Below are 27,706 nucleotides of genomic sequence, written 5' to 3' on the forward strand. Positions count from 1 at the left end.
ACCACATCATGATATAAGACCTTTGACACTAGACTTACTGAATACTTTTTTGTAATTTTTCTGCTCTTGCTTCAAGTTTCTGGATATTCTTCTTCTCCTCCTCAGTCTGTTTCATTTCCCACTTTTCACTTAGATGCTCATAGACCATTTCTGCTAAACCTTCTACTAAATTAAGTTTAAATCTAAAAGAAAGATTGCAATAATAATCAATATGTTATTAGTTATTTATGTCAAATAATTTTCAATAAATAAGTAAAAAATAGTCTAATAGTTTTGTGCTTGCTTGTCTCATACTACATAGAAATCAGATATATTGTATCCAAGTTTAAAATGGCTAGAGTAATGGTGGCTATAAAAGCACAATTAACTTGTCCCCTTTTTATTTTGATGGAATCTTGAAAAAAGGGGCATTAAAGGAAATGTAACACCTACAGATTTCAAAAACGTAATTTTTTTTTTACTTTTAGGACGCTACCCCTCAGCTCCCCTACAGCTTTAAATACTCCTGTTGACAAGGTTGCTACATACTCTTCCTTACTACTTTGTCTAGCCTAAGAAGGACCTTTAGGTCCAAAACATTTCTACTCAGTAACCATTTTACTGTCACTATCATGACACTCTCATGAAATAAATAGATTAATATTTGAAGCAAATAGTCTGGAGTGCTGTTTCTTATTTCTCGCTATTCTTGGATGCGATTGGTCCTATGGCAACAAGGACCAGAACTGGTGCTTGGCAACTCCTCCTTTTCAGTGCCTTGAAAAAGCAATCATATCTCTTGAACTTTTTGAAATATTTTCACGGTACACCCACAAACTTAAATATATTTTATTGGGATTTTATGTGATAGACCAACACAAAATAGCAAGTATGTGTTAAGTGAAAAGAAAATGATACATGGTTTTCAAAATTCTTGATAATGAAAAGTCTAGAAAGTGTGGCGTGGATTTGGATTCAGCTCTCCTGAGTTGAGATGATCGAGCACCAAAGTATTCGGCCTGAACACATTGCTATATTCGTGTGCTTGACTGAGCATCTGAGTATAATGGAAGTCAATGAGAGACAACCAGGCACCCCTTGCTCTGACGAGGGAAGGGTGCCTGGTCCATTGGAAAAGGTCAGAAAGTGACAGAAAGACCACCGAAATGGATCGGGAACGGCAAGGGGACTATGTCTGGATGCATCTTGGACTCCCAGGTCGCCGCTGGGAACCATGTTGTCCGAGTTGTACACCACTTTTACAGACTGACAAAAATACACACAAAACCCCCCCCAAAAAAATCTATTTTACAGAAAAAATTGTTAGGAAACATTCTTTCCTGTATATTCAATTGTATATAAAGTGCAAGTGCCGCAAAAAGTTACAAGCAAGAGGCACACCGAAACAGCCTGTATATCACATAAAGGAGGGCCTCATTCACATTGTGGTACAACTGTTCAGGTAGTGGGACTCCTACACTCATAAAGCCTATGCACTAAGTGAAAGGGCTGCCAAAAATTACAAGGAACCGGCACTCCAATACACATAAAGAAGGGCATCATACACACCCTTGAAAAATTATGATTGGTGGCCTGATGGCGACCCTCAAAAACATTTGGAGCAAGGGCTTGTTGATCTGACCATCCAAAACATGAGGGGCGAGGGCCTGCTGCTGAGCTGACGCTCTAAAACAATATATGCGAGTGCCTGCAGGTGAGCTGATGCTGTAAAACATTATATGCGAGTGCATGCTGTTCAACTGACGCTCTACTATATGGTGTCCGCCTCCAGAGCGGAATGGAGGCTGAACGGAGGCAAACTGATCCTTTTCCATTCAGAATGCATTAGAGCTAAACTGATCCGTTTTGGGCCGCTTGTGAGAGCCCTGAAACGGATCTCACAAGCGGACCCAGAAAAGCCAGTTTGAAAGTAGCCTTATCTGTTATAATGCCACCAGCACCACTAAATACACGCTCAGACAAAACGCTGGCAGCAGGGCAGGCGTAGAGCGCAAGTTCGTGCCACGTGTCCACCTTGGACACCCAGTAGTCGTAAGGCACTGAGGGATCATTTAGGACTCTGACACGGTCTGCTATGTATTCCTTCACCATCTTCCAAAACTTTTCCTTCCTTGTACCACTAGGCCACGCTTCAGGGTGAGGTTGCTGGCGGGGTGTCATGAAAGTGTCCCATGCCTTGGAGAGTGTTGCCCTGCCTTTGTTGGAACTGCTGTGTGTTTCCCTTGTCTCCCTTCCTCGGTTGCCTAAGGAAGTACGGACTCTGCCGGCCGCGTTGTCAGATGGAAAATTTCGGAGCAATCTCCCAACAAGTACCTTCTGGTATTGCACCGTTTTACTCGTCCTCTCCACCACAGGAATGAGAGATGAGAAGTTATCTTTGTAGCAGGGATCGAGAAGGGTTAACCTCCAGTAAACTGTGTTATCTAAAATGCGTATAACGCGAGGGTCGCAGGAAAGGCAGCCTAACATGAAGTCAGCCATGTGTGCCAGAGTACCAACAGGCAAGACGTCGATGTCGACATCAGGATGACTCTCCATCTCCTCATCCTCCTCTTCTGCCCATCCACGCTGAACATATGGAATTAAAATTCCAAGGGTACCACCCTCTGTAGCAGAGGCAACTGTCTCCAGCTCCTCCTCCTCCTCTTCATGGTCGAATTCACGCTGAGAAGACGAACTGTGGGTGGTCTGGCTATCACCTTGTGTAATGTCCTCCCCCATTTCCTCTTCTGCCACATTCAGAGCGTCGTCCTTAATTGTGAGCAGCGATCGTTTGAGTAGACACAGCAGTGGGATGGTTACGCTGATAATAGCGTTATCACCACTAACCATCTGTGTGGATTCATCAAAGTTTTTTAAAACCTCACAGAGGTCTGATATCAATGCCAACTCCTTGCTTGTGAATAGTGGCAGTTGATTCGAAAGGCGATGACCATGTTGCAGCTGGTATTCCACAACTGCCCTCTGCTGCTCACAAATAGAGATGTCGCGAACATAAAATTTTCCGTTCGCGAATGGCGAATGCGAATTTCTGCAAATGTTCGCGAACCGAGCGAACCGCCATTGACTTCAATAGACAGGCGAATTTTAAAACCCACAGGGACTCTTTCTAGCCACAGTAGTGATGGAAAAGTTGTTTCAAGGGGACTAACACTTGGACTGTGGCATGCCGGAGGGGGATCCATGGCAAAACTCCCATGGAAAATTACATAGTTGACGCAGAGTTGGATTTTAATCCATAAAGGGCATAAATCACCTAACAATCCAATTTTTTTTTTGAACAACGTGGTTTAAAACATCCAGTGTGTGTATACGATCAGGTATGATGTTGTATCGATCAGGTAGTGTAAGGGTTACGCCCGCTTCACAGACATTGACAGACCAAACTCCTCTTTTAATGCACCACAAACAACCGCAAACAGTCCATTTGCCCAACCGCAAACTTCCCATTTGCACAAGGTTGGATACCAAGCTAGCCATGTCCCGTTGATGTCATTGAAGGTTTCTTCCTCCACCCAGCCACGTACAACACCAAGGGTCCCCGAAAGGTGAATTGAATTGATTTTTCGAATGGGGAGATGGTTAAAAAAACGCTGGCTCCCTCCCCTTTGTTTGAATCCACGCCACGGTCACTGCGTCTGCGCCGTGCAATTTACTGTCACACCCGATATGAGTGGTATTTTCTGTAGTACTATTGTCATCAGTTTAATCCCTGTATGGTCCCCAATCTGGGATCCATTTATTAAATAGATTTTTCGAACGGGGAGATGGTTAAAAAAACGCTGGCTCCCTCCCCTTTGTTTGAATCCACGCCACGGTCACTGCGTCTGCGCCGTGCAATTTACTGTCACACCCGATATGAGTGGTATTTTCTGTAGTACTATTGTCATCAGTTTAATCCCTGTATGGTCCCCAATCTGGGATCCATTTATTAAATAGATTTTTCGAACTGGGAGATGGTTAAAAAAACGCTGGCTCCCTCCCCTTTGTTTGAATCCACGCCACGGTCACTGCGTCTGCACCGTGCAATTTACTGTCACACCCGATATGAGTGGTATTTTCTGTAGTACTATTGTCATCAGTTTAATCCCTGTATGGTCCCCAATCTGGGATCCATTTATTAAATAGATTTTTCGAACGGGGAGATGGTTAAAAAAACGCTGGCTCCCTCCCCTTTGTTTGAATCCACGCCACGGTCACTGCGTCTGCACCGTGCAATTTACTATCACACCCGATATGAGTGGTATTTTCTGTAGTACTATTCTCATCAGTTTAATCCCTGTTAGGTCCCATATCAAGGATTGCCTTTTGTGAAAAAAAAATTTGGCCGGGTACCTTCGACTGCTTTCAGTGACAGACCAAACTCTGATACACCAAACTGAATTGATTTTAGGAACCGGGAGATGGAAAAAGCAGCTTGGTCGGTCCTCTTACTCCCAACTTGGGGCACTGCGCGTGCACGGAGCAATGTGCTGTGACACCCTATATGAGTGGTGTCTTAACTAGTACTATTCCTATCAGTTTAATCCCTGTTACATCCCCTATTCGGGGACATGTGTCGAATTGATTAACCATTGTCGAATTAACAAACCATTACGACATCCTGAAATAATTTAGTTCTGAGCTCTGTACTTGCTTTGTATTGGAATGGATGGGGATTTTTTAAATTGTCTGCATTATTTCTAATAAACTATTAAGAGACTTTATTATGATTTTTTTATTTTATGTATTAAAAACCCATACAACTTAAAAAAAAAGAAAATGTATGTTTTTTCTATGAAAAATTATCCAGCCGATCGCTTTTGGTCTGATCATAATGAAGCAACGGCCTTATCATCTGGGGTGTGGCAACATTGACAACACACTCATAGAGGTGATGATCGCTTCATTGTGATACGCAAGACCCTTCACCACAACAAGGTAACGATCACGAAGGGGAATTGACACTTGTATGTGCCTTTTTTTTTTTTTTTGCAGCCACAGTGCAGCACCAGAGGCCAGAAAAATTAGGCATGTACACATGCCTGAAAAACAATGTTATTGTTGCAGCCGCTGTTGTAGCAGCGGCCAGAAAAATTGAGGTTTTCAAGGCAGAAAGGTGACTAAAACATTGCGGCTTGAACCCTAGTTGGTGGCGGAGAATTCACGAAAGTCATCCGATATGACATTAAATACAGCAGCGTGGGGACCATTTTGAGGCCAAGGCATGTCATCAGGCTGCACTGCACTGAAGGTCCTTTCTGACAGGACACTTGAAGCGGGGCAGGCCAGAAGTTCTATCGCAAAATGGGATAACTCAGGCCACAGGTCAAGCCTGCACACCCAGTAGTCAAGAAGTTCATCGCTCCTCAGAGTGTCGATATCTGCAGTTAAGGCGAGGTAGTCTGCTACCTGTCGGTCGAGTCGTTCTCTAAGGTTGGATCCCAAAGGGCTGTGGCGATGTGTAGGACTGAAAAAGCTCTGCTTGTCCTCCATCAACAACACATCTGTAAAGCGTCCTGTCCTTGCCGCCGTGGTCGTGGTAGGAGGAGGATTACTTTCACCTCTTGCCCTGTTAGATTCCCGTTGTGTTGTGACATCCCCCTTCTAAGCTGTGTAAAGCATATTTTTTTGTTTGTTTTGAACTGCTGCATCCTTTCTGACTTTCGGTAATTTGGTAACATTTCCGCCACTTTCTGCTTATACCGGGGGTCTAGTAGTGTGGCCACCCAGTACAGGTCGTTCTCCTTTATCCTTTTTATACGAGGGTCCCTCAACAGACATGACAGCATGAAAGACCCCATTTGCACAAGGTTGGATGCCGAGCTACTCATTTCCCGTTCCTCGTCCTCACTGATGTCATTGACGGTCTGTTCTTCACCCCAGCCACGTAGAACACCACGGGTCCCAGAAAGGTGACAACAACGAGCACCCTGGGATGCCTGCTGTGGTTGGTCTTTCTCCTCCTCAAAGCCACATTCCTCCTCTGACTCCTCTTCCTCATACTCCTCTTGCAGCGTTGCCGCAGGTCCGGCAAGCAATGATGACAAGGCTGTTTCTGGTGGTAATGGTGACCACAACTCTTCCTCTTCACGCTCATCTACAGCCTGATCCAGCACTCTTCGCAGGGCACGCTCCAGGAAGAAAACAAATGGAATGAGGTCGCTGATGGTGCCTTCGGTGCGACTGACTAGGTTTGTCACCTCCTCAAAAGGACGCATGAGCCTACAGGCATTGCGCATGTGCGTCCAGTAACGTGGCAAAAAAATTCCCAGCTCCGCAGAGGCAGTCCTAGCACCCCAGTCATACAAATACTCGTTGACGGCTTTTTCTTGTTGGAGCAGGCGGTCGAACATTAGGAGTGTTGAATTCCAACGTGTCGGGCTGTCGCAAATCAAGCGCCTCACTGGCATGTTGTTTCGGCGCAGAATGTCTGAAAAGTGCGCCATGGCCGCGTAGGAACGCCTGAAATGGCCACACACCTTCCTGGCCTGCTTGAGGACGTCCTGTAAGCCTGGGTACTTAGACACAAAGCATTGTACGATGAGATTCAACACATGTGCCATCCACGGCACATGTGACAAAATTGTCCAAATTCAATGACGCCAACAAATTGCTTCCATTGTCACACACCACTTTGCCAATCTCCAGTTGGTGCGGGGTCAGCCACTGATCCACCTGTGCGTTCAGGGCGGACAGGAGTGCTGGTCCGGTGTGTCTCTCTGCTTTTAGGCAAGTCAACCCCAAGACAGCGTGACACTGTCGTATCCGGGATGTGGAATAGCCCCTGGGGAGCTGGGGGGATTCAGTTGATGTGCAGCCAGACGCCGCAGCAGAAGAGGACTCAGCCGAGGAGGTTATGGAAGAGGATGGAGTAGGAGGAGTAGAGGAGGTGTCACCAACTCCGCTGCAGAGCCACGCATTCCATGCTTGGCAGCCGTCAGCAGGTTGACCCAATGCGCAGTGTAGGTGATATACCTGCCCTGAGCGTGCTTTGCAGACCAGGTATCAGTGGTCAGATGGACCCTTGCCCCAGAGAGTGGGGAGAGTGGTAACTTGAGAGCAGGTGACCAAAACTGAGCTGGAGGAGGATGGTGCGTCAAGGTTCTTAGCAGAAGCTGTTGAAGATTGGGTGTCCTGTGTAAGCCAGTCAACTATTTTCTCCGAATTTTTTGGGTTCAGGGTACGAGGCCTCTGAACACTGGGCATTATTCGAGGGCCAGTGGAAATCACAGCACCACGACCACGATGGCCCCTGCGGGGTGGCCTGCCTCTGCCTGTCATTTTTCTTTAGATAAGTGTTACTATGCGTGCAAGGTACTGTGCCACCCTATATAAGTGGTGGGCAGTGGGCACAGTACAGTCTGTGTGGGCCTGACACACACTGGCTTGCAACTGGGATTATATCACAGAAAAATATTAAATAGAATTTTTTTTATTTGCAAGGTATTTGAGTGAGTGACACCCTGTAACGGTATGAGTGGTGGACTAGCCAGTGGCCACAATACAGTCTGTGTGGGCCTGACACACACAGGCTTGCAACTGTGATTATATCACTGAAAAATATTAAATATAATTTTTTTATTTGCAAGGTATTTGAGTGAGTGACACCCTGTAACGGTATGAGTGGAGGCCTAGCCACTAGCCAATGGCCACAATACAGTCTGTGTGGGCCTGACACACACGGGCTTGCAACTGTGATTATATCACAGAAAAATATGAAATATAATTTTTTTTATTTGCAAGGTATTTGAATGAGTGACACTCTGTAACGTTATGAGTGGTGGCCTAGCCAGTGGCCACAACACAGTCTGTGTGGGCCTGACACACACGGGCTTGCAACTGTGATTATATCACTGAAAAATATTAAATATAATTTTTTTATTTGCAAGGTATTTGAGTGAGTGACACCCTGTAACAGTATTAGTGGAGGCCTAGCCACTGGCCACAATACAGTCTGTGTGGGCCTGACACACAAGGGCTTGCAACTGTGATTATATCAGAAAAATATTAAATATAATTTTTTTTATTTGCAAGGTATTTGAGTGAGTGACACCCTGTAACGGTATGAGTGGTGGCCTAGCCAGTGGCCACAACACAGTCTGTGTGGGCCTGACACACACGGGCTTGCAACTGTGATTATATCACTGAAAAATATTAAATATAATTTTTTTATTTGCAAGGTATTTAAGTGAGTGACACCCTGTAACGGTATGAGTGGAGGCCTAGCCAGTGGCCACAATACAGTCTGTGTGGGCCTGACACACACGGGCTTGCAACTGTGATTATATCACAGAAAAATATTAAATATAATTATTTTTTATTTGCAAGGTATTTGAGTGAGTAACACCCTGTAACGGTATGAGTGGAGGCCTAGCCAGTGGCCACAATACAGTCTGTGTGGGCCTGACACACACGGGCTTGCAACTGTGATTATATCACAGAAAAATATTAAATATAATTTTTTTTATTTGCAAAGTATTTGAGTGAGTGACACCCTGTAACGGTATGAGTGGAGGTCTAGCCACTAGCCAGTGGCCACAATACAGTCTGTGTGGGCCTGACACACACGGGCTTGCAACTGTGATTATATCACAGAAAAATATTAAATAGAATTCTTTTTTATTTGCAAGGTATTTGAGTGAGTGACACCCTGTAATGGTATGAGTGGAGGCCTAGCCACTAGCCAGTGGCCACAATACAGTCTGTGTGGGCCTGACACACACGGGCTTGCAACTGTGATTATATCACTGAAAAATATTAAATATAATTTTTTTTATTTGCAAGGTATTTGAGTGAGTGACACCCTGTAACGGTATGAGTGAAGGCCTAGCCAGTGGCCACATTACAGTCTGTGTGGGCCTGACACACACGGGCTTGCAACTTGGATTATATCACAGAAAAATATTAAATATAATTTTTTTACCTGCAAGGTATTTGAGTGAGTGACACCCTGTAACGGTTTGAGTGGAGGCCTAGCCAGTGGCCACAATACAGTCTGTGTGGGCCTGACACACACTGGCTTGCAACTGGGATTATATCACAGAAAAATATAAAATATTATTTTTTTCTGTGAGGTATTTTCTGTCACACCCTGTATGAATGGTGTGCACACAGTACTGTCTGTGACTGAGCCTGCAGCCTCTCACACACGGGCAGGCAACTGCAATATATATATATATATATATAAAAATATAAAAAAAAGCAGACTGATGTACCAGCCCTGAAAAGGGCTTTTTGGGGTGCTGTCAGGACGCTGTCCTTACAGCAGATGAGTCTGTGGACACAGAACACTGCCCTAGCTAGCGCTTTCCCTATTGAATCAGCAGCAGCAGCACTGTCCCTCCTCTCACTGAGAATGCAGCTTCCGAATGAATCTAAAATGGATGCTGTCCAGGAGGTGGGAGGGTCTGAGAGGGAGAGTCTGCTGCTGATTGGCTGGAATGTGTCTGCTGACTGTGAGGTACAGGGTCACAGTTTACGCAATGATGATGTATAGGGGGCGGACTGATTATCACACGTGTTCGCCCACTGTGGCGAACGTAAACAAGCTATGTTCGCCGGGAACTGTTCGCCAGCGAATAGTTCGGGACATCACTACTCACAAAGCCTGGCCAACATGTAGAACGTGCTCAGGTCGCACAACAGTCGGTGAGCTGGAAGCCGCAAGCGCTGCTGCAGCATTGACAGACCGGCTGAAGCTGTGGACGACTTGCGGAAATGGGCACACACATGACGCACCTTCACTAGTAGCTCTGGCAAATTAGGGTAGGTTTTGATAAACCGCTGAACCACTAAGTTTAAGACATGGGCTAGGCATTGGATGTGTGTCAGGTTGCCGCGGATCATGCTGGTGGTGGTGAGGTTGCTAGTGTTCACGTCCTGGCTCATTTTGGTAAGGCACAGGTTGCAAACTACCACTCTTTTGTCATCTGCACTTTCCTCAAAAAAGCGCCATACTGCGGAACACCTACCCCTTGGCAAGGTAGATTTACGCATGGGAATGCTCGGTGTAACGGTTGCGGGCCTGTTTGGTGTGGGCCGACTTCTCCCTTTTGCAACCCCACTGCCTCTTCCAGCCTGTTGCGGTGCTGCAGATCCCTCCCCCTCTGTACTGCTGTCCTTGCTCGGCTTTTCACCTTCCCATGTTGGGTCAGTGACCTCATCGTTCACCACCTCCTCTTCCACTTCCTTACTCTGCTCATCCTCCTGACATGACCTAACCACAACCTCAGTGATTGACAACTGTGTCTCATCATCATCCACCTCGTGAACAAATAATTGCCGTTCACCACCGTCATCCTCTTGAGACTGTGAAGGCTCAAGAGGTTGGGAATCAGGGCACAATATGTCAGGTCCCTCTTCAAGCGTGCTGGGCGCGAGGGCCAAATCTAATTGTGGCGCTGGAAAGAGCTCCTCGGAATATCCGAGTGTGGGATCACTCATTTAGCAAGCCTCTCCATGGTGGGAGGAAGGATGATCAGAGTGAGGATTCAGTTGACCAGACTCTTGGCTACAGAGACTGGACTTGGTGGAAGAGAGGGTGGTGCTTAACCGACTAGAAGCATTATCTTCAGCAATCCAACCGACCAACTGTTTGCACTGGTCCGACTTGGACAGTGTGTCATGGTCTTACCTTCTTACTGTTCTCCTTCGTTTGACATGTGCTGGCGGCCATCTTGGTTTCTGGGTTTCTTGTAGCCTCCCACCCTGCGGCTTCTCCTTCCCACTGGGAGGAGCTGGATGCCCAGCTCATATATATAGGAGGTCTGTGGCTTCAGTTCCTTGCTTGGTCCTCCTGTGTTCACATGCTTCTAAGACTGCTGCTGCTTCTGGTTCCTGATCCTGGCCTCGTCTGACTACCCCGTTGGTTCCTGATCCTGGCTTCGTCTGACTACCCCGTTGGTTCCTGATCCTGGCTTCGTCTGACTACCCTGCTGGTTCCTGATCCTGGCTTCGTCTGACTACCCTTCTGGTTCCTGACCTCTGTCTACGCAAGACCCTGCTTCGGTTTAGCCATCCGTTTGGACTTTTGCTTACAGCTTGATTTTCAATAAAGCCTTCTTATTTCCACTTATCTCTTGTTGTACGTCTGGTTCATGGTTCCATAACATTAGGACCAAGCCATGAATTTTGACGGTACAGGGCCATCCTCGCTACCTACGCTGGTTGCCAGACTTGATCAGCAGGATCACCTGTTGGGTCGGTTCGCTGTGGCGTTGCAAACCCTGCTTGAACGCACGGCTCATTTCGCTTCCGTTGCCGATGGGTCGGTTGTCGCTCCTGGGCCCGCTCCTACTGCCGCTCCGGTTGTTGCGCCAGAGTCTACCCCGACACCTGTTGCTGCGCCTGCGGTGTCTCGGGGCATGACCGGTTCTGCCCCCCTTCCACAGCGCTTTGGGGGAGAGCCAACTCAGTGCCGAGGTTTCCTTAACCAGGTGGGCATTATGTTGCTGCCACATGCCTTTCCTACTGAGAGATCAAAGGTGGGCTTCTTGATCTCGCTGCTCTCGGACAAGGCCTTGGCCTGGGCCAGCCCTTTATGGGAGAACAACAATCCGGTGGTTGCCGAGTTTTCCGGTTTTGTTGCTTCTCTTCGGAAGGTATTCGATGTGCCGGCTCGTGCTGCCTCTGCTGCGAAGCTCCTTATGTCCATCAGACAGGGTTCACGATCCGTAGCTGAATACGCCATTGAGTTTCGTACCCTGGCAGCAGAGGTGGGCTGGAATAATGAGGCTCTGGTCGCTGATTTCTCTCATGGTCTCTCGGATGCCTTGAAGGATGAGGTTGCAGCTAAGGACCTACCAGTGGAGCTCGAGTCTCTTATTTCTTTCCTGATTTTGATTGACACCAGACTCAGGGAGAGACCTTCCTTTAAGGAGAGCCTGCGGAGGTCTTCTAACAGATTGGCGCCTACGTTTGCTGTCCCACCCGTGCCTCCCTCTCCTCCCACGCCTCCTGGGGATGACTTGTCTGGGGGTTAACCCATGCAGCTGGGGTTTGCTCGCCTGTCCGAGGGGGAGAGGGTACTCCGGAGACGCGAGGGCCGATGCATGTACTGTGGTCTCGGTGGGCATTTTCGGTTGGCATGTCCGAACCGTCCGGAAAACGCTCGCACCTGAGATCCTGTCGGGGGCAGATCTTGGGTGGAGTCTCCTCGTCCCCTGTTTCCCGTGTTGACAAACCACTGATCACTGTTGTCCTCTCCTGGGTCGGGGGCTCGGTGACGACCCAGGCGTTGGTGGACTCTGGTGCTGGTGGTTTGTTCATTGATAGTGTGTTCGCTGCCGCCAATAACATTCCTCTGCAGCCTCGAGGTTCCCCACTGGCTCTTGAGGCGATAGACGGCAGACCCCTTCTGCTGCCACACGTGACTCATGAGACCCTTCCAGTGGGGATAGCCATTGGTGCCGTTCACAGAGAGTCGGTCTGTCTCCAGGTGATTTTGTCTCCACACTACTCGGTGGTCTTGGGGTACCCCTGGCTCCAGAAGCATAATCCGACTTTCGATTGGAGATCGGCCGAGATCCTCTCGTGGTCACCGCAGTGTGGGGCTAGTTGCATCCATGGGCCTGTCAAGTTGCTGTGTACTTCCTCGGACTCTCTGTTGCCTCCTGAATACGAAGAGTACCGGGATGTATTCGATAAGGTGCGCGCGGTTGCCCTACCTCCGCACCGCCCATACGATTGTGCCATAGAGTTACAATCTGGTGCCGTTCCTCCTCGTGGCAAAGTCTATCCACTGTCGGTAGCGGAGAATGAGGCCATGGAGGAGTACGTGAGGGAGGCGCTTTCACGCGGACACATTCGCAAATCCTCGTCCCCGGCAGGGGCTGGATTTTTCTTTGTGAAAAAGAAGGGCGGTGAGTTGAGGCCTTGTATCGATTACAGGGGTCTCAATCGCATCACGATCAAGAACGCTTACCCGATACCCTTGATTTCCGAGCTGTTCGATCGCCTCAAAGGGGCCACGGTCTTTACCAAACTCGACCTGAGGGCGGCATATAACCTGGTAAGGATCAAGGCGGGCGATGAGTGGAAGACCGCGTTTAACACCAGGACCGGTCATTATGAATCCTTGGTTATGCCCTTTGGGTTGTGCAATGCGCCCGCAGTCTTCCAGGAATTCATCAACGATGTTTTCCGTGACCTGTTGCAGCAGTGTGTGGTGGTCTATTTGGATGACATCTTGGTATATTCTAAATCCATGGAGGCCCACATTATGGATGTCAGACGAGTGTTGCAACGGTTACAAGAGAACAGGCTGTTCGGTAAGCTTGAGAAATGCGAATTTCACCGATCCCAGGTAACCTTCTTAGGTTACATCATTTCCGCTGAGGGGTTCTCCATGGATCCTGAGAAGGTTTCGGCTGTCTTACAGTGGCCCCAGCCACCTTTTCTATGCTAGCCAAGCCTCTCACGGATCTGACCAGGAAGGGCAGTCATTTCCAGGTCTGGCCGCTCGAGGCCATCCGAGCTTTTGAGGCTCTAAAGTCCGCCTTTGTGTCGGCTCCGATTCTGTCGCATCCCAACCCTGGGTTGCCCTTTGTCCTCGAGGTGGACGCGTCTGAGACGGGAGTAGGCGCCCTTCTGTCTCAGCGTAGAACACCCGAGGGTCCTCTGCTTCCTTGTGGGTTTTACTCCCGGAAACTGTCTTCCGCGGAGTGCAACTATCAGATTGGTGACAGGGAGTTATTGGCCATCGTGCAGGCCCTTAAAGAATGGAGGCACTTGCTCGAGGGTTCGGTGGTTCCGGTTCTCATCCTGACGGACCACAAGAATCTGACCTACCTTTCTGAGGCCAAGAGATTGACACCACGTCAGGCCAGATGGGCTCTGTTCTTGTCACGTTTTAATTACGTGGTCTCCTACCTACCCGGTTCCAAGAACATCAGAGCGGATGCCTTATCACGGCAGTACTCCGAGCTGTCCGGGGAGGAGTCGATTCCGACTTCGGTCATACCTCCGAATCAGATCCTGGCCGCCATTCGCACCAGCCTGACCTCTCCCCTGGGTGAGCAGATTTTGGCGGCTCAATCTGGTGCTCCCTCTGGGAGACCCAACGGCAGGTGTTTTGTGCCTGAGGAGTTGCGCACTCGGTTGTTGCGAACCTACCATAACTCCAAGGCCGCGGGGCATCCTGGAAAGAATCAGCTGTCCTGGGCTGTTTCACGTCTGTTCTGGTGGCCTTCTCTACGTTCCGACATCGCCGCATATGTAGCGGCATGCTCCGTTTGTGCCCAGAGTAAGTCCCCTTCGGCACCTTCCGTTGGGCCTTTTGCAACCCATAGCCACCGGGGAGCGCCCATGGTCACACCTGGGGATGGATTTCATTGTGGACCTCCCTGCATCCCGAGGCCATACGGTCATTCTCATGATTGTGGATCGGTTTTCCAAAATGTGCCACTGTGTTCCTCTCAAGAAGTTACCCTCTGCACAAGAGTTGGCCACGATTTTCGCCAGGGAGGTCTTCCGGTTGCACGGTTTGCCCAAGGAGATTGTGTCGGATCGGGGGAGTCAGTTTGTGTCCAGGTTCTGGCGCGCCTTTTGCTCCCAGTTGGGGATTCATCTCTCTTTCTCCTCGGCCTACCACCCTCAGTCCAATGGGGCCGCAGAACGATCCAATCAGGCCTTGGAGCAATTCCTTCGTTGCTATGTCTCCGATCACCAAGACAATTGGGTTGACCTCCTGCCTTGGGCTGAGTTTGCCAGGAACACGGCGGTGAACTCTTCCTCTGGGACGTCTCCCTTCATGGCCAATTATGGGTTCCAACCTGCCGTGTTACCGGAGGTATTCTCTCCCCAGGATATTCCGGCTGTGGAGGATCACCTTTCCGTCCTACGTGCTTCTTGGGTACAGATCCAGAGGTCCCTTGAGGTCTCTGCGCAGCGCCAGAGACTCCAGGCTGATCGCAGACGAGCGCCCGCTCCTTCCTACCAGGTCGGAGACCGTGTATGGTTGTCCACCCGCAACCTCAACCTTCGAGTGCCCACTCCCAAGCTGGCGCCTCGCTTTGTTGGTCCCTTCCGAGTGCTTCGCAGGGTAAACCCGGTAGCCTATGCCCTTGCGCTTCCTCCTGGCATGCGGATCTCCAACGTGTTTCATGTCTCCCTGTTGAAGCCATTGGTGTGTAATCGTTTCACTTCCTTGGTTCCTCGGCCCCGTCCGGTCCAAGTGGGCAATCGTGAGGAATATGAGGTGAGCAATATCCTGGACTCACGCCTGGTCCGCGGTCGGTTGCAGTTTTTGGTCCATTGGCGTGGTTATGGTCCAGAGGAGCGTTCCTGGGTTCCCTCCGCAGATGTCCATGCTCCTGCTTTGCTCCGAGCCTTCCACGCACGCTTCCCTCAGAAACCGTTCCTTACTCCGCGGAGGAGGGGCCCTTGAGGGGGAGGTACTGTCATGGTCTTACCTTCTTACTGTTCTCCTTCGTTTGACATGTGCTGGCGGCCATCTTGGTTTCTGGGTTTCTTGTAGCCTCCCACCCTGCGGCTTCTCCTTCCCACTGGGAGGAGCTGGATACCCAGCTCATATATATAGGAGGTCTGTGGCTTCAGTTCCTTGCTTGGTCCTCCTGTGTTCACATGCTTCTAAGACTGCTGCTGCTTCTGGTTCCTGATCCTGGCCTCGTCTGACTACCCCGTTGGTTCCTGATCCTGGCTTCGTCTGACTACCCCGTTGGTTCCTGATCCTGGCTTCGTCTGACTACCCTGCTGGTTCCTGATCCTGGCTTCGTCTGACTACCCTTCTGGTTCCTGACTTCTGTCTACGCAAGACCCTGCTTCGGTTTAGCCATCCGTTTGGACTTTTGCTTACAGCTTGATTTTCAATAAAGCCTTCTTATTTCCACTTATCTCTTGTTGTACGTCTGGTTCATGGTTCCATGACACAGTGTTGTCCTGCGCGGCCCAGCTAAGTTGGACATGAAGCTGGGTACGGTGGATTTTTTTTTTTTCTGGTGCACTGGCAGCAGGCACAGTTTTTTTGCACCTAGGGCCACGGCCTCTGCATGCACCATCAGCATCACGCCCACTTCCCCGTCCCTTAGTGCTCACTTTCTTCATATTAATGTTTTTGTCACTAGATGTGGCGCAGATTGTTTTACTGTCCGCTAACGACACAGTTTTCGGATGCAGGACAGTATATGTCACAGAAACCCACAGAATATGGACACTATATTAGGCCCAGATTATTGGAATTTGCAATACAGACACAGTTTTCTGATGTAGTACAGTATTGGTTATAGAACAACACAGATTATGGACACTATATTAGGCCCAGATTATTGGAATTTGCAATACAGACAGTTTTCGGATGGGTTGCTGTATATGTTCCAGAACATGGCTATGGGCATTACAGTGAGGGCAGTACTTACCTGCACCTTTATTGGCTGCTTAAAACCCACAAAATGTGCGGGAAGAGTCTCGAGCATTGCGCTCGAGCACATGCAGTACTCGGTCGAGTACCGCCATGTGCCGAGCATAGCAATGCTTGAGCCGAACAGATATTTGGCCGAGCATGCTCGCTCATCACTACTCCTGAGTCAATACTTTGTTGGACCATCTTTCACTGCAATTACAGCTGCAAGTCTTTTGGGGTATGTCTCTACCAGCTTTGTACATCTAGAGGCTGATATTTTTGCCCATTCTCTTTTGCAAAATAGCAAAAGCTCAGTCAGATTGGATGGAGAGTGTCTGTGAACAGCAATTTTCAAGTCTTGCTACAGATTCTCAATGGGATTTAGGTCTGGATTTTGACAGGACCATTTTAACACATGAATATGATTTGATCTAAACCATTCCATTGTAGCTCTGGATGTATGTTTAGGGTCGTCCTGCTGGAAGGTGAACCTCTGCCTCAGTCTCAAGTCTTTTGCAGCCTCTACCAGGTATTTAGCTCCATCCACCTTCTTACCAGTTTCTCTGTCCCTGCTGAAGAAAAGCATTCCTACAGCATGATGCTGCCACCACCATGTTTTATGTGGGTGGAGATGGTGTTTTCAGGGTGATACGCAGTGTTAGTTTTCCTCCACACATAGAGTTTTGCATTTAGGCTAAAAAGTTTTACTTTGTTTTCATCTGCCTAGAGCACTTTCTTCAACATGTTTGCTATGTCTCCTACATGGCTTGTGGCAAACTACAAATGGGACTTCTTATGGCTTTCTTTCAAAAATGGCTTTCTTTGTGCCACTCTTCCATAAAGGCCAGATTTGTGGAGTAAACGACTAATAGTTGTCCTGTGGACAGATTCTTCCACCTGAGCTGTGAATCTCCACAGCTCCTCCAGAGTAACCATTGGCTACTGAAGGGTTCTATTACAGTCCAAAACCTATTTTTTTTATATAAGCTTATATTCCATCACTATCTATACATTAGTACATCACGCACAGGAACACGTAGGGGGCGAAGTTCTTGGAAAACTAAGAAGTGGTTTTGCTCACATATCATATATAGCCTTGGACTCTGGTAAAGGATAAGATAACTGAAATGCGTAGCGGACTAAGATGCGTGTTACTGGTTAACTTAAACATCATGTCATTTAGGACTATATATGTCTCATGAGATCAATAAAGATGCAGAGTGACTTTGAACTGCACAGAAGTGTGTCTCGTGTCATTGTCGCTCTCTCTGGTGCTAGATAAGGATCAAATCAAGCTGAATACTGAAGTCTTGTACAAGGGGTACACATAAGGGGGAACGTAAAGAATATTCCTTACAACTTGGGGGCTCGTCCGGGATTGAGAAGGTCATCCTCAGGTCTGGTGAGAAGAAGCACCTGTCCTCTGGCCATTCCAGGGGCACTGGCCACATCTCAATTCAAGTAAGTACATAAGGGACCCTTAGATAGACTTCGAGTAAAGTACTGTGTCAGGGATACAGTAAGCATAACTCAGGGAGTTTTTGCCTTAGGACTCAGGGAAGTCCAGTAACAAGAAAAGTGCACTTCAGAGGGCTCAGGGAGCCCCGTAAAAGATCTGTTCCGGGAACAGAAAGGACTCAGGGAGTCCAGTAACAAGAAAAGTGCACTTCAGAGGGCTCAGGGAGCCCCGTAAAAGATCTGTTCAGGGAACAGAAGGTTTTACAGCTTGATTTGATTCTTAAATAAGATAATTGTAGAAGTTTTGCATGATAAGTTGCTTTGCCTAACAACAGTTATATAAGGGGAAGTGACAGGCTGGGTCGTAAGTGTACAGCTGTCGTCCCAAGACTAACATTCTGTTTTGTTTTTGCTATTACTGTTTTGAATTCTTTTTGTAAGAAAATAAGTTTTGATAATGGGTAGTCAAAAAAATCTAAGACAGATTACCCTAAACCAGAACCAGGAGAAACATGTAAACAATATGTTGCCCGAGTCAGTCCTACAAAGTATTACCTTGTTAACCCATGGGTAGATAATTTGGCAGGGTGGACGGAGGCAATGGAAGCAGTAGACCCCTTTCCCAGGGAAGGAGACAATAGCATATATCACATGTACATGGTCAAGGGTCTATGCTTAGGCGACACTGCCGCCTGGCCGTATTTTGAACCTGACCCATCATGGGATATGGAATTATGCAGAATAAGTAATGTTATATGTGTAGCAATCCAGCTTTTAACAACATTTATTATATATGTGCAAACACTAACTAAGACCACCTGGCATATAAGATGATTTGGGTTTAACAAAATTACTGTATGATTATAACATGTATATTGTCTTCTTATAAGCTGGGTGTGGTGTGGTTATCTGTTTCCAGAAAAGCTGTGTTTGTCTGTGCTGAAAGTTTTGAAATGAAACAAAGAAATTGTGTAAATAGGTTGGAATACATGATTCAGTGGAATGTGAATGGGTGTGGCTTTGAGTTGTAGAGGAGTTGAAAATGTAGGAAGACTAAGATGTTTTTAGCAGAGCTGTGTATGCAATTCAGTTTTTATGTATGAGGGCGAGGTTATGAGCTGTTTGTGAAAATAAATACATGAAAATGTGAATGTGTATGGAGTACGGTATTTGTTCTCATATAATATGCGCATTGAGAATTTAATTTAATTTTTCTTGGAAGTTTTTGGTTTTTATTGGTGCCAACAGCATTGATCAAGCTGTACATTTTTTTTATTGAAGTCAATGAAAAGTTTTTATGGGCCCTTTGTGTGTTCATGTCTGTATTGTCCGATCTGTTTGTTTCAATGTTTGGAGTTATGTGTTATATGTTAAGTGTTGAGCTTAACATCAGAGCTCTGTTCTTATGGACAGCTGGCACACTACTGATGGACAAAAGGAGGACCACAGCGTCCGACTAAAACGGGTGGACTTAGATGACTAAAGAGTGGGAGGAAAAAGAATCTTCTATGTGAATTAATAGGGTTTTAACAAAACCTTTCAAAACTGACTCACTACCACTTAAGACCATGGACAGGGAATACATCACAGATCATGTATTTAGCATTATACTAAGATTGCCCAGTCAGCCTGTTAGGGAGAGATTTGTTCATTAAGCTTGACTTGCAGGTATCAGCAAAGAATCAGGGCATAAGAGTACACTCAGGTCTCATTCCAATCTCTACACCGGGGCCACTGATTCTTGCAAATATACGGGACCACCCAGAACTTAAAGGGAACCTGTCAACAGGATTTTGTGTATAGAGCTGAGAACATGGGTTGCTAGATGGCCACTAGCACATCCGCAATACCCAGTCCCCATAGCTCTGTGTGCTTATATTGTGTAAAAATAATAATTTGATACATATGTAAATTAACCTGAGATGAGTCAGAGCTTGAAAATATGACTCTTCTCTGGTCAGACAAGTAAGATATGACTCTTTTATGTTAATTTGCATATGTATCAAATCTTTTTTTTGACACAATAAAAGCACACAGAGCTATGGGGACTGGATTCTGCGGATGCGCTAGTGGCCATCTAGCAACTCATGTCCTTAGTTCTTTACCCAAAATCCCGGTGACAGGTTCCCTTTAATAACATTAATCCTGCATTATGGTCCTCAAATGAATATGACACAGGATTCATAGATTGCACACTTTACACAGCTACTGTGAAACCAGGTGTTATCTCAGTATATCAGAAACAATACCCGCTGTCAAAAGAGAAACTTGATGGACTTAGGCCAATGATAGAAGAATTCCTACAAAAGGGAATCCTGGCAGAGGTGATTTCACCCTACAGCACGCCCGTGAATCCAGTGACAAAGGCAGATGGTACTACCCGCTTTGTACAGGATTTAAGGGCCATCAACAACATCATTGTGCCTAATAGCCCCTGTTGTACCTGATGTCACTTAATTATTATCTGCCATTCCAGCAGATGCTGTCTGGTTCAGTGTGATAGATCTGAAAAATGCATTCTTTTCTATCCCAGTTGATAAGATAACCAGACTACTTTTTGCTTTTTCCTTTGATGGACGTCAACTGATCTGGTGCAGACCCCAGGGATATGCTGATTCACCTGTAGTGTACAGCATAGTCCTCCAAGCCACGTTAAAACCACGGTACCCCCCCCCCCCCAAGGTTCTGTGCTGTTGCAATATGTCGATGATTTGCTACTGTGTAGCATGTCAGCAGAGGCCAGCATTCAGGATGGTTTATCACTGTTATAATGATTGTCAGGATGTGGTCACAAAGTGACACTTAAGAATATGCAATAGTGTAAAATGCAGGTTGAATACTTGGGCTTTGTCCTCACAAAAGGTGAAAGTAGAATCAGCGCAGAAAGAGTCCAGTCTATTGCGGGTCTGGTCACCCCGCACACCAAGAAAGAAATGTTATCTTTCCTTGGGATGATAAACTACTGTAGACAATGGATTCCTGATTGCTCCTATTATAACAATGTTTTGAGGCAAGCCACTCTGGACGAAAATCCAGATTTGATTAAATGGTCTTCTGAAATGTACAATGCATTTGATTATCTGAAATGTTCACTCATGACGAGTCTAGGGCTGGGCCTCTCTGACTATAATATGCCCTTCCACATGTTTGCACGCCAAATTTGTAAAACCATGGCGGGTGTACTGACACGAGAAAACGGAGGCAAGTTGCGTCCTTGTGTATTTTTCTCAAGAGATGCCGGCATGTCTGTGTTCTCTTGCAGCCTGTGCTATGATGGTAGAATTGGCAACTCTTTTCACAATGTGACATTACACCATTTTGCACACCACTCGTAATGTTGTGGGCCTACTCAAGGACATCCACACTCAACACAGCGGGCAGCTGAGCTCATTGCACTCACTAGGGCATGTATTCTACATACTGATAGACCTGTCACCATCTATACTGAGAGTAGGTAGACACATGGGGTAGTGTGGGACCGTGGTGTGATTAGGGAGAAGAGAGGAATTACGGCAGCAGATGGTAAGGATCATGTCTCACAGGGCAATGCGCTGGCAGATAGGGTGGCAAAATGAGTGGCCAAATGCAACCCCACAGGTTTGTGTAACCATTGGGAGATGCCATGTCTGGCACCTCCAACCCCTGAGATGTTGCAAATACTTACTGATCTTCAGTGGTATGCCACTGAACATGAACAGTAAGACTGGTGTTATCCAGTATTGCAGAAAAATCCTAATATAGGATTAGTCTGCGAAGTGGGGAAATTATGCATTCCCCCAACACAGTGCTTCCATCTTAATAGCACATTTCCACGGAATAGGACATAAACAGCATTGAGATACTCATGGGGAGGCCTTTCCCCACCCCCTGGGTCCAATGATAGTGCAGGAAGAAGACTTTGATTTAATAAGGGAGGACTATGTCACCAAATTGATACAGGTACAAAACTGAGGATAAAGTTGCTTGTAAGTCTCCCTCTTTTCCACAGGAACCCACCCACCCATACAGGGTGGGGGATGAGGTGGTGGTCGAAAACACTGAAGAAGGGAAGAGCTCAAGGTGATTTCGTATATGGCCCACCTACTACCGTGGTTGCAGTAACCAGAACAGCTGTGCTAACTGAATAATCTCCAATTTGGATCCACGCCACCCGAGTGAAGCTTGTGAGAGAAAGAGAGGAGGCAGAAAACTGAGGCAGACAGCCTTGGCCTTGAAGAAGGACAGGAGGTACTAACGGGGGCAGACAGCCCTGACCTCCAACGAGGCCCAGAGGTACTAACGGAGGCAGACAGCCTTGACCTCAAAGAAGATAAATTCCTCGAGATGGCTGAAATGTTGTGCCTTGATAATTGCAGTCCCCAACCCAGTAGATGTATGGACGGGGCTCCTACGTTCCCAAGCGAATGACACAGATTTACAGGATCATGATGTTAAATATGGATATGTAAATCCTTATCATGCTCGTTATAACTGTCCTACATATGAGACTCTGCAAAGTAATATGATAGAAATAATCACAGGTCTTGTTACAGCGGCAGAAATATGTTATAATTTCACCTGTGATGAGACATTATTGCCTCCCTACATACAAGCAAAAATGCAGAACAAAGAGTAAGCCAAATATTTGTGATAGAGATCTAGGTAACTGTAAAAAGATAGTATCAGAAAAAAATATGAAATGTAATATTACAAAAACAGTACCATCCCTAGACAAACATGTACCTCTACCAACAGGATGGGTATTGGCCTGTGGAAATACTAGTCACACATATACAGTGGGGGAAATAATTATTTGACCCCTCACTGATTTTGTAAGTTTGTCCAATGACAAAGAAATGAAAAGTCTCAGAACAGTATCATTTCAATGGTAGGTTTATTGTAACAGTGGCAGATAGCACATCAAAAGGAAAATCGAAAAAATAACTTTAAATAAAAGATAGCAACTGATTTGCATTTCATTGAGTGAAATAAGTATTTAAACCCTCTAACAAAAAAAGACTTAATACTTGGTGGAAAAACCCTTGTTTGCAAGCACAGAGGTCAAACGTTTCTTGTAATTGATGACCAAGTTTGCGCACATTTTAGGAGGAATGTTGGTCCACTCCTCTTTGCAGATCATCTCTAAATCCCTAAGGTTTCGAGGCTGTCTCTGTGCAACTCTGAGCTTGAGCTCCCTCCATAGGTTTTCGATTGGATTAAGGTCCGGAGACTGACTAGGCCACTCCATGACCTTAATGTGCTTCTTCTTGAGCCACTCCTTTGTTGCCTTTGCTGTATGTTTTGGGTCATTGTCGTGCTGGAACACCCATCCACGACCCATTTTCAGTTTCCTGGCAGAGGGAAGGAGGTTGTCGCTCAGGATTTCACGATACATGGCTCCGTCCATTTTCCCGTTTATGCGAATAAGTTGTCCTGTGCCCTTAGCAGAAAAACACCCCCAAAGCAAAATGTTTCCACCCCCATGCTTGACGGTGGGGACGGTGTTTTGGGGGTCATAGGCAGCATTTTTCTTCCCTCAAACACAGCGAGTTGAGTTAATGCCAAAGAGCTCTATTTTGGTCTCATCAGACCACAGCACCTTCTCCCAGTCACTCTCTGAATCATTCAGGTGTTCATTGGCAAACTTCAGACGGGCCTGCACATGTGCCTTCCTGAGCAGGGGGACCTTGCGAGCCCTGCAGGATTTTAATCCATTGCGGTGTAATGTGTTTCCAATGGTTTTCTTGGTGACTGTGGTCCCTGCTAATTTGAGGTCATTAACTAACTCCTCCCGTGTAGTTCTAGGATGCTTTTTCACCTTTCTCAGAACCATTGACACCCCACGAGGTGAGATCTTGCGTGGAGCCCCAGAGCGAGGTCGATTGATGGTCATTTTGTGCTCCTTCCATTTTCGAACAATCGCACCAACAGTTGTCACCTTCTCTCCCAGCTTCTTGCTAATGGTTTTGTAGCCCATTCCAGCCTTGTGCAGGTCTACAATTCTGTCTCTGACATCCTTGGACAGCTCTTTGGTCTTTCCCATGTTGGAGAGTTTGGAGTCTGCTTGATTGATTGATTCTGTGGACAGGTGTCTTTTATACAGGTGACTAGTTAAGACAGGTGTCCTTAATGAGGGTGACTAATTGAGTAGAAGTGTCTAACCACTCTGTGGGAGCCAGAACTCTTAATGGTTGGTAGGGGTTCAAATACTTATTTCACTCAATGAAATGCAAATCAGTTGCTATCTTTTATTTAAAGTTATTTTTTCGATTTTCCTTTTGATGTGCTATCTGCCACTGTTACAATAAACCTACCATTGAAATGATACTGTTCTGAGACTTTTCATTTCTTTGTCATTGGACAAACTTACAAAATCAGTGAGGGGTCAAATAATTATTTCCCCCACTGTATACCAGCTAATATTACAGAGGGACCCTGTACAATAGCTAGGTTGACATTAGCAATGATACCACTATTCCCAGCAATGCAGACACGACACACGAGAGACACTTCCCTACAGCTACCAGAAAATTGTTACTATAATGTGAATCTCTTCTCTAGATCAGAATACATGAGTTTAGGGATGTCTTTGATAGGGGTACCAGGGTTGGCCATATATAACCACAGGACAATATAAAAATTTGCCTGTTTTATGGTAAAACAGATAAATGTCACTAGTGCAGTTCTGCAAGATATGCTGCTGGATATACAATCATATAAAAAAGCTATCTTGCAGAATAGGGCAACTATTTACTATTTATTGCTTCAACATGGTATAAGATGCTCAGCGTTCGCAGGGATGTGTTGTTTCAATTTATCAGATCACTCCCGTGGAATAAAAGATTAAATAGGCCAACTAGAAGAGATGATCAAACATATAAAACAAGATGTTGACCAAGGATGGTGGGACTGGCTTTTTTTGCTGGATACCTGACTTTGGTCAAATAAGGTATGTCTAAGGAGTGGTACTCGCCGTGGTTGCTGCAATAGTGTGCCTCTGCTGTTGTCTACAGTGCGTGCCCTCCCTTCTTGCCATATGTTAAAATGTGGCCGAAAGAGGGGTACACTCAACATTCCTCTATACTCCGGTAGAGGTAGAAGAGGCAAACACAACCTCGACAAAGCCTGAGGATTATACTCCTGAAGGGTATATGGAATACCTAAAGGCTTACAAACAAACAAGAAAGGAACAAAATGAAAAAAACCACATTCTATAGAAATATGTAGTTTTTAAGAGGGGTTGAAGGGTTCTATTACAGTCCAAAGCCTATTTTTTTTATATAAGCTTATATTCCATCACTATCTATACATTAGTACATCACGCACAGGAACACGTAGGGGGCAAAGTTCTTGGAAAACTCACATATCATATATAGCCTTGGACTCTGGTAAAGGATAAGATAACTGAAATGCGTAGTTGACTAAGACGAGTGTTACTGGTTAACTTAAACATCATGTCATTTAGGACTATACTGTATATGTCTCATGAGATCAATAAAGATGCAGAGTGACTTTGAACTGCACAGAAGTGTGTCTCGTGTCATTGTCGCTCTCTCTGGCGCTAGATAAGGATCAAATCAAGCTGAATACTGAAGTCTTGTACAAGGGGTACACATAAGGGGGAACGTAAAGAATATTCCTTACAGCTACTTGGCTGCTTCTCTAATTAGTTCTCTCTTTGCCTGGGCTGTCACTTTAGGAGGACAGCCATGTCTTGGTAAGTTTTCAGTTCTGCCATACTCCTTCCATTTTTAAATGATGGATTGAACAGTGCTGGGTGAGATGTTCACAGCTTGGAATATTTCTTTTTAACCTAACTGTTTTACACTTCTCCACAACTTTATCCTGTTGTTTTCATGAAGCTGTTTGATCACTTATGTTCACAGAACAGCTGTAGGTATACTGAGAAATTATACACAGTTGCACTCTATTTACAAATTAGGTTAATTCTGAAGGCAGTTGGTCACACTGGATTTTATTTAGGGGCATCACGGTACTGGTGACTGAAAACAAATGCATGCTCCACTTTTCAGGCTTTTATATATTAGAAATTTTGAAAACCATGTTTGTGTCCCTTCACACATACTTGCTACTTTGTGTTGGCCTATCACATAAAATCTCAATAAAATAAATTTAAGTTTGAGTGTAATGTGAAGAAAATGTGGAAACGTTGCATTCCCCCTGTGATAATTCTGGAGCATCATTCTAGAGCATCTATTCTTATGGCTCTGTGTGGTGCATTCCTTCATTATTTCTACTAGAAGTTATGAATGAATTGCTAGAAATCTGAAGTAAGACACCCCTCTGTACTCTTACTGCAGACTGCTAGCAGGAACTTCTAGCAGGAATAATAAAGGAATGGCACCACACAGAGCCATAAGAATAGGTGTTCCAGAATTGTTATTACACAGAGAATGCATGTAGCTATTAAAACAGGCATTTTAGGAGTGGCGAAAGTTACAAATAGGGTTGAACGAACCCAAACTGTAAAGTTTGGGTTCGTATCGAACTTTAGGATTTTTGGACCCCGGACCCGAACATTTCAGTAAAAGTTTGGGTTTGGGGTTCGGCGACTTATTGGCGTTTTTTGAAAGGCTGCAGAGCAGCCAATCAACAAGCGTTTAACTCTGTGCCCTTAGAAGCCACCACAGCCATGCCTACTAAAGGCATGGCTGTGATTGGCCAGTGCAGCATGTGACCCAGCCTCTATATAACCTGGAGTCACATAGCACTGCACGTCACTGTGCTGTTACTAGTGTAGGTAGAGGATGCTGCTGCTGTGAGGGAGAGAATAGGACAGAATCTTTAATTAGAAGTGCGATCTACCAAGATTTTGTTTTGTTGGTGCAGTGCACAATCTTTTTACCCTGCCCTGAGCCCAGTGACAGAGAAAAATAGCTTGTATCCGTCTGTTAGTTAGGTGGGCTGCGGTGGCCATTTTATTCAAGCTCAGTGCACCAGCACAGCATATGTGCTTTTGTGACATTGAAATCCAAGCTTGAAATACTGCAATAATAATCTGGGTTTAAAAAAACACAAATTTTTGGCAATATCCTACATCTGGTGCCTTTACAGCCCTTGCTGCATCTGTACGTGTGAAATTCAAGCGTTATATACTGCTGTCATATTCTGTTAATAAAAAAACACCCTTTTTGGGCAAAATACTTAATATTGCAGCCTTTTCTGCATCTGTGATTGTTAAAAACAAGCTTGAAAAACTTCAATAATTTTCTGGCTTTTAAAAAACACCAATTTTTGGCAATAGCCTCCATCTGGGGCCTCTGCCGCATTAGTCAGTGTGCAATTTAAGCTAGAAATACAGCTATAATTTTCTGGGTTTAAAAAAACACATATTTAGGGCAAAATACTTACTTTTACAGCCCTTGCTGCATCTGTACGTGTGAAATTCAAGCGTTATATACTGCTGTCATATTCTGGTATTAAAAAAAACACCCATTTTGGGCAAAATACTTAATTTGCGGCCTTTTCTGCATCTGTCAGTGTGAAATTCAAGCGTTATATACTGCTGTCATATTCTGTTATAAAAAAACACCCTTTTTGGGCAAAGTACTTAATATTGCAGCCTTTGCTGCATCTGTGATTGTTAAAAACAAGCTTAAAATACTTAAATAATTTTCTGGCTTTTAAAAAACACCCATTTTTGGCGATAACCTCCATCTTGGGCCTCTGCCGCATTAGTCAGTGTGCAATTTAATCTAGAAATACAGCTATAATTTTCTGGGTTTTAAAAAACACCCATTTAGAGCAAAAATCTTAATTTGCGGCCTTGTCTGTATCTGTACGTTTGAGATACATGCTTTAGATACTGCTGTGCTATTCTGGTATTTAAAAAACACAAATTTTGGGCAAAATACTTAATTTTGCAGCCTTTGCTGCATATGTCATTGTGAGATACACTCTTTAGATACT

The 27,706-nt window shown here is 45.8% G+C and overlaps 1 protein-coding gene and 1 long non-coding RNA gene across 5 annotated transcripts in view; one reads left to right on the forward strand and one right to left on the reverse strand.

Moving 5' to 3' along the window:
• Nucleotides 1-22,476, forward strand: part of LOC122940366 — a 107,068-nt gene extending 84,592 nt beyond the window's left edge. The window contains exon 3 of the long non-coding RNA XR_006390269.1: nt 21,786-22,476. This is a non-coding gene — a long non-coding RNA (uncharacterized LOC122940366). The remainder of the gene's footprint in view (nt 1-21,785) is intronic.
• DDX60 (DExD/H-box helicase 60) overlaps nt 1-27,706 on the reverse strand; it is a 646,547-nt gene that overhangs the window by 206,348 nt on the left and 412,493 nt on the right. For 3 of the 4 annotated variants that reach the window (XR_006390268.1, XM_044296981.1, XM_044296973.1), the window contains exon 26: nt 39-182. The exons of the other annotated variant lie outside the window; for it this stretch is intronic. Coding sequence is in view for 2 of the 3 variants with exons in the window: in XM_044296981.1 (XP_044152916.1) it covers nt 39-182 (144 nt within the window). In the remaining variant the exon portion in view is untranslated. The remainder of the gene's footprint in view (nt 1-38; nt 183-27,706) is intronic. 4 annotated transcript variants of the gene reach the window in all.

Source organism: Bufo gargarizans, chromosome 1 (assembly GCF_014858855.1).
Source record: "Bufo gargarizans isolate SCDJY-AF-19 chromosome 1, ASM1485885v1, whole genome shotgun sequence".
In the NCBI taxonomy this organism is placed as follows: Eukaryota; Metazoa; Chordata; class Amphibia; order Anura; family Bufonidae; genus Bufo; species Bufo gargarizans.